Source organism: Oncorhynchus nerka, linkage group LG2 (assembly GCF_034236695.1).
Source record: "Oncorhynchus nerka isolate Pitt River linkage group LG2, Oner_Uvic_2.0, whole genome shotgun sequence".
NCBI classification, from domain to species: domain Eukaryota; kingdom Metazoa; phylum Chordata; class Actinopteri; order Salmoniformes; family Salmonidae; genus Oncorhynchus; species Oncorhynchus nerka.
Window position 1 is genome coordinate 372,958 of NC_088397.1, and position 7,869 is coordinate 380,826.

Genomic DNA, 7,869 nt, shown 5'->3' on the forward strand with positions numbered 1-7,869 from the left:
AGGACTGGGTCTCGATAAGACTGGGTCTGGATAGGACTGGGTCTGGATAGGACTGGGTCTGGATAGGACTGGATAGGACTGGGTCTGAATAGGACTGGGTCTGGATAAGACTGGGTCTGGATAGGACTGGGTCTGGATAGGACTGGGTCTGGATAAGACTGGGTCTGGATAGGACTGGGTCTGGATAAGACGGGGTCTGGATAGGACTGGGTCTGGATAGGACTGGGTCTGGATAAGACGGGGTCTGGATAGGACTGGGTCTGGATAAGACTGGGTCTGGATAGGACTGGGTCGGGATAAGACTGGTTCTGGAAAAGACTGGTTCTGTCTGCTGGTACGTACAGAACTGGATAAGACTGGGTCTGGATAAGACTGGTTCTGTCTGCTGGTACGTACATAAGTGGATAAGACTGGGTCTGACTGAATGAATTCACAATCTCCTCTCTGTGTTCTAGATGAATTCACTATCTCCTCTTTCTATTCTAGATGAATTCACTATCTCCTCTTTCCATTCTAGATGAATTCACTATCTTCTCTCTGTGTTCTAGATGAATTCACTATCTCCTCTTTGTGTTCTAGATGAATTCACTATCTCCTCTCTGTGTTCCAGATGTTGGGGGGGATTCCCTGGCAGGTCTATTTTCAACGGGTTCTCTCTGCCTCTTCAGCTACGTACGCCCAGGTGCTCTCGTTCATCGCCGCTGCAGGGTGCCTGGTCATGGCCGTGCCCTCAGTAATGATCGGGGCTATAGGGGCCTCCACAGGTGAGACACACACACACACACACACCTGGGGTACAGTTCCTTTATGTATGAGCGGTTAGGACATGTCGTTCTGATCTACAGTTGTTAGTTGTTTTCCTAACATTTCCAAACGTCTGATTGAGAGTTCCTCATCTGGTAGCCTAATGATGACACATATTCCAGAGGTATGTCCCCCTGCTGGGCATGGGGGGGGTCCGGGGGACACCTCAGGGTGTAACCATGTTCCCCTCAGATCTCTGGAAAGCTCCTAAAAAACATCAGCAGCTGGTCCCTTCATCCATTATGGAGGATCGTTCTCAACCTCTCTCTCTCCGTCTCTCTCCGTCTCTCTCTCTCTCCCCCTCTCTCTCTCTCTCTCTCTCTCTCTCTGTCTCTCTCCGTCTCTCTCTCTCTCCCCCTCTCTCTCTCTCTCTGTCTCTCTCCGTCTCTCTCTCTCCCCCTCCCTCTCTCTCTCTCTCTCTCTCTCTCTCTGTCTCTCTCTCTCCCCCTCCCTCTCTCTCTCTCCATCTCTCAATCTCTCTGCGTCTCTCAATCTCTCTCTCTCTCTCCGTCTCTCTCTCTCTCTCTCTCCGTCTCTCTCCCTCTGTCTCTCTCCGTCTCCCTCTCTCTCTCCCTCTGTCTCTCTCTCCCTCTGTCTCTCTCTCTCTCTCTCTCTCTCTCTCTCTCTCTCTCTCTCTCTCTGTCCATCTCTCCGTTTACTACTGTGAACTTTGTAAATATTACATCTGAGGAGAAGCAGAAGGGACTGAAATAGGTTTGATCTCCAGGTTTTAACTCCAGCATCAAAGTCCTGCTGAATCACTGTCTGTACACTCAGTGACAGAGTCAGGAATGGGAAGTGAAATGCTACGTTAAGAGGTGATATATAGTTACAGTAGGACTACGTCCAGTGACGGGAGAAAAATTTTACATTAAGGGGTGATATATAGTTACAGTAGGACTACGTGAGGTGAAATGCTACGTTAAGGGGTGATATATAGTTACAGTAGGACTATGTGAGGTGAAATGCTACGTTAAGGGATGATATATAGTTACAGTAGGACTACGTCCAGTGACGGGAGGAAAAATGTTACATTAAGGGGTGATATATAGTTACAGTAGGACTACGTGAGGTGAAATGCTACGTTAAGGGGTGATATATAGTTACAGTAGGACTACGTCCAGTGACGGGAGGAAAAATGTTACATTAAGGGGTGATATATAGTTACAGTAGGACTACGTGAGGTGAAATGCTACGTTAAGGGGTGATATATAGTTACAGTAGGACTACGTGAGGTGACGGGAGGTGAAATGCTACGTTAAGGGGTGATATATAGTTACAGTAGGACTACGTGAGGTGAAATGCTACGTTAAGGGGTGCTATATAGTTACAGTAGGACTACGTGAGGTGACGGGAGGTGAAATGCTACGTTAAGGGGTGATATATAGTTACAGTAGGACTACGTGAGGTGAAATGCTACGTTAAGGGGTGATATATAGTTACAGTAGAACTACATCCAGTGACGGGAGGTGAAATGCTACGTTAAGGGGTGATATATAGTTACAGTAGAACTACGTGAGGTGAAGTGCTACGTTAAGGGGTGATATATAGTTACAGTAGGACTACGTGAGGTGAAATGCTACGTTAAGGGGTGATATATAGTTACAGTAGGACTACATCCAGTGACGGGAGGTGAAATGCTACGTTAAGGGGTGATGTATAGTTACAGTAGGACTACGTGAGGTGACGGGAGGTGAAATGCTACGTTAAGGGATGATATATAGTTACAGTAGGACTACGTCCAGTGACGGGAGGTGAAATGCTACGTTAAGGGATGATATATAGTTACAGTAGGACTACGTCCAGTGACGGGAGGTGAAATGCTACGTTAAGGGGTGATATATAGTTACAGTAGGACTACGTCCAGTGACGGGAGGTGAAATGCTACGTTAAGGGATGATATATAGTTACAGTAGGACTACGTCCAGTGACGGGAGGTGAAATGCTACGTTAAGGGATGATATATAGTTACAGTAGGACTACGTCCAGTGACGGGAGGTGAAATGCTACGTTAAGGGGTGATATATAGTTACAGTAGGACTACGTGAGGTGACGGGAGGTGAAATGCTACGTTAAGGGATGATATATAGTTACAGTAGGACTACGTCCAGTGACGGGAGGTGAAATGCTACGTTAAGGTGTGATATATAGTTACAGTAGGACTACGTCCAGTGACGGGAGGTGAAATGCTACGTTAAGGGGTGATATATAGTTACAGTAGGACTACGTCCAGTGATGGGAGGTGAAATGCTACGTTAAGGGATGATATATAGTTACAGTAGGACTACGTGAGGTGACGGGAGGTGAAATGCTACGTTAAGGGGTGAAGTATAGTTACAGTAGGACTACGTGAGGTGAAATGCTACGTTAGGGGTGATATATAGTTACAGTAGGACTACGTGAGGTGAAATGCTACGTTAAGGGGTGATATATAGTTACAGTAGGACTACATCCAGTGACGGGAGGTGAAATGCTACGTTAAGGGGTGATGTATAGTTACAGTAGGACTACGTGAGGTGAAATGCTACGTTAAGGGGTGATATATAGTTACAGTAGGACTACGTGAGGTGACTGGAGGTGAAATTCTACGTTAAGGGATGATATATAGTTACAGTAGGACTACGTCCAGTGACGGGAGGTGAAATGCTACGTTAAGGGGTGATATATAGTTACAGTAGGACTACGTGAGGTGACGGGAGGTGAAATGCTACGTTAAGGGGTGATATATAGTTACAGTAGAACAGACAATCTGACATGACTGTTTATCATCATGTATAAAGCTGCAGTAGTGTTGTTCTGTTATGGAGGTTCCACATTGGTCCTTCTAACCTGACACACGAGTTCTTAGACACGGTTGTAGTTCTTTAGTGGGTTCCTTTGACCACTGTTCTTCCACAGTTGTAGTTCTTAGGTAGGTTCCTTTGACCGCTGTTCTCCGACAGTTGTAGTTCTTAGGTAGGTTCCTTTGACCACTGTTCTTCCACAGTTGTAGTTCTTTAATGGGTTCCTTTGACCACTGTTCTTCCACAGTTGTAGTTCTTTAGTGGGTTCCTTTGACCGCTGTTCTTCCACAGTTGTAGTTCTTTAGTGGGTTCCTTTGAACGCTGTTCTTCCACAGTTGTAGTTCTTTAGTGGGTTCCTTTGACCGCTGTTCTTCCACAGTTGTAGTTCTTTAGTGGGTTCCTTTGACCGATGTTCTTCCACAGTTGTAGTTCTTTAGTGGGTTCCTTTGACCGATGTTCTTCCACAGTTGTAGTTCTTCGGTAGGTTCCTTAGTTTGACCACTGTCTACATGTGTTTTCTGGTTCTAAGTTCTAAGTTCTTGGTTCTGGGTTCTTGACTGTTTTGTGTACTGTTCCTCATGTTCCTCAGACTAGAACCAGCTGTGGTTCCAGGTTCCAAACGGTATGTTGTGTTCCTCAGACTAGAACCAGAGAAAGGCGGTCCTTTAGATTCAGCTGTGGTTCCAGGTTCCAAACGGTATGTTCTGTTCCTGGTGTTCCTCAGACTGGAACCAGAGAAAGGCAGTCCTTTAGATTGAGCTGTGGTTCCAGGTTCCAAACAGTATGTTGTTCCTGGTGTTCCTCAGACTGGAACCAGACTGCGTATGGACCTGTACCTCCCAAGGAGAGGGACCAGGCAGACATGATATTACCCATAGTCCTCCAGTACCTCTGTCCTCCCTTCGTCTCCTTCTTCGGCCTGGGGGCGGTCTCTGCTGCCGTGATGTCATCCGCCGACTCCTCCATCCTATCAGCTAGCTCCATGTTCGCTCGGAACATCTACCAGCTGGCTTTCCGCCAATCGGTGAGTTGGGAAGAGGGGCGGGACTAAAAAAAACACCACTTACCACTTCCTGTTCACAAAATATCTGAACTTCATAGGAGCATTTGAGCCACTGTTCTCTGTGTTGTGTGTGTAACGTTGTACCCTTCCCCCCAGGCATCGGACACCGAGATCGTGTGGGTGATGCGTGTCACCATCTTTGTGTTCGGCGGCCTGGCCACGGCGATGGCGTTGCTAACGGGGACGGTGTACGGGCTGTGGTACCTGAGCTCCGACCTGGTCTACGTTATCATCTTCCCTCAGCTCATCTCCGTTCTCTTCGTCAAGGGAACCAACACGTACGGCTCCGTCGCCGCTTACGTCTTTGGTCTGATCCTGAGGATCGGAGGAGGGGAACCCTACCTCTCACTACCCCCCTTCATCTACTACCCCGGCTGGCAGATAGAGGACCGGATCCATCATCTGACTGGAGAGGTGGAACACATCGTGGTGCAGAAGTTCCCGTTTAAGACAGTCTCCATGTTGGCCTCCTTCCTGGGCAACGTGGCTTTCTCCTACCTGGCCAAGTATCTTTTCGAGAGCGGCAAGTTGTTGCCCAAGTATGACTTCCTGGACGCGGTGTTGGCCCAGCACAGCATAGAGAACATGGACAAGACCACGTTGGTCAACCGTAACACCATCGCGCTGTCTGAGATGGCGACTGTCAAACCACGGCTCAGCGTTCAACTGGCGGCTACGTTCACTCGCAGAGACACTCTGGCTGAGGAGGACTCGAGTCCCGAAGACAGCCCCAACCACGAGACCCTGGACTAAACCCCGGACCTTGAACCTTGAACGTAAAGAGACTAAAGAGAGGACTGAAATGACAAAGACTGAAATACACATTTTGACTCGTTTGATATTTAACCATTTTGATTTGATCCCCATCACGGCCAAGTGAGTTATGGAGATGGAACAGAATAGAGATAATGCCATCCTATTGGGGCGGCAGGGTAGCCTGGTGCTTAGAGCGTTGGACTAGTAAACGAAAGGTTGCAAGATCGGATCCCCCGAGCTGATAAGGTAAAAAAAATCTGTCGTTCTGCCCCCTGAACCAGGTAGTTAACCCCACTGTTCCTAGGCCATCATTGTAAATAAGATTTTGTTCTTAAGCTGACTTGCCTCGTTAAATAAGGTTCAAATAAGAGGACATTATGAAGATGGAACAGAATAAATGGCACGGAGATAAGAGGACATCATGAAGATGGAACAGAATAAATGGCACGGAGATAAGAGGACATTATGAAGATGGAACAGAATAAATGGCACGGAGATAAGAGGACATTATGAAGATGGAACAGAATAAATGGCACGGAGATAAGAGGACATCATGAAGATGGAACAGAATAAATGGCACGGAGATAAGAGGACATTATGAAGATGGAACAGAATAAATGGCACGGAGATAAGAGGACATTATGAAGATGGAACAGAATAAATGGCACGGAGATAAGAGGACATTATGAAGATGGAACAGAATAAATGGCACGGAGATAAGAGGACATTATGAAGATGGAACAGAATAAATGGCAAGGAGATAAGAGGACATTATGAAGATGGAACAGAATAAATGGCACGGAGATAAGAGGACATTATGAAGATGGAACAGAATAAATGGCACGGAGATAAGAGGACATCATGAAGATGGAACAGAATAAATGGCACGGAGATAAGAGGACATCATGAAGATGGAACAGAATAAATGGCAAGGAGATAAGAGGACATCATGAAGATGGAACAGAATAAATGGCACGGAGATAAGAGGACATCATGTAGATGGAACAGAATAAATGGCAAGGAGATAAGAGGACATCATGAAGATGGAACAGAATAAATGGCAAGGAGATAAGAGGACATCATGAAGATGGAACAGAATAAATGGCACGGAGATAAGAGGACATCATGAAGATGGAACAGAATAAATGGCACGGAGATAAGAGGACATCATGAAGATGGAACAGAATAAATGGCACGGAGATAAGAGGACATCCTTGGCTCAGTGTCCTTGACATAAGAGACCAGACTAATGTTGCTGCTGAATGTGTGTCACCAGTGGAGTCTGTGATGAAATGACCGCGGGTGATATAAAAGCAGTAATCCTATTGGACATGAACAGAGACTTAAAAAAAAAAAACGACATTTTTGATCCAATAGAAATGGTTTTGAGCCAAAATGGACAGACAGCTTACAGATGTAATGCGGATGAGTATAAAGATTACAATAGTTTGTCACTGTTATTTTAGTTACAAACAGCAACACTTACATCTTTAATTTGACTGATGAATTAAGTTTTGGTCTGAATGGGATGTGTAATGTTCTGAGACGTATCGTAGAAAGATAAACATCTCTAATCACATAAGCAGACGGACAATAATCAATACAGGACTACTGGGTTATTTCTAAAGGCCTGTCTATGTACAGCCTTACTGGGTTATTACTAAAGGCCTTACTGGGTTATTACTAAAGGCCCTACTGGGTTATTACTAAAGGCCCTACTGGGTTATTACTAAAGGCCCTACTGGGTTATTACTAAAGGCCTTACTGGGTTATTACTAAAGGCCCAAGGCCTGTCTATGTACAGCCTTACTGGGTTATTACTAAAGGCCTTACTGGGTTATTACTAAAGGCCCTACTGGGTTATTACTAAAGGCCCTACTGGGTTATTACTAAAGGCCTACTGTCTATTACTAAAGGCCCTACTGGGTAAAGGGCCTACTGGGTTATTACTAAAGGCCTGTCTATATACAGCCTGGGTTATTACTAAAGGCCCTACTGGGTTATTACTAAAGGCCCTACTGGGTTATTACTAAAGGCCTTACTGGGTTATTACTAAAAGCCCTACTGGGTTATTACTAAAGGCCCTACTGGGTTATTACTAAAGGGCCCTACTGGGTTATTACTAAAGGCCCTACTGGGTTATTACTAAAGGCCCTACTGGGTTATTACTAAAGGCCCTACTGGGTTATTACTAAAGGCCCAAGGGGTTAGCCTTACTAAAAAGGCCCTACTGGGTTATTACTAAAGGCCCTACTGGGTTATTACTAAAGGCCCTACTGGGTTATTACTAAAGGCCCTACTGGGTTATTACTAAGGCCCTACTGGGTTATTACCCTACTGGGTTATTACTAAAGGCCCTACTGGGTTATTACTAAAGGCCCTACTGGGTTATTACTAAAGGCCTGTCTATTACTAAAGGCCTTACTGGGTTATTACTAAAGGCCCTACTGGGTTATTACTAAA

The 7,869-nt window shown here is 45.6% G+C and overlaps 1 protein-coding gene across 1 annotated transcript; it reads left to right on the forward strand.

Annotated features, from left to right (window-relative positions):
• The first annotated feature begins 610 nt into the window (after positions 1-610).
• On the forward strand, positions 611-5,846 carry LOC115119895 (high affinity choline transporter 1-like). The gene is made up of 3 exons (XM_065020652.1): positions 611-764; positions 4,394-4,611; positions 4,747-5,846. Exons 1-3 carry the CDS (start codon positions 611-613, stop codon positions 5,401-5,403), a joined length of 1,029 nt encoding a protein of 342 aa, XP_064876724.1. The 3' UTR covers positions 5,404-5,846.
• The last annotated feature ends 2,023 nt before the right edge of the window (positions 5,847-7,869 follow it).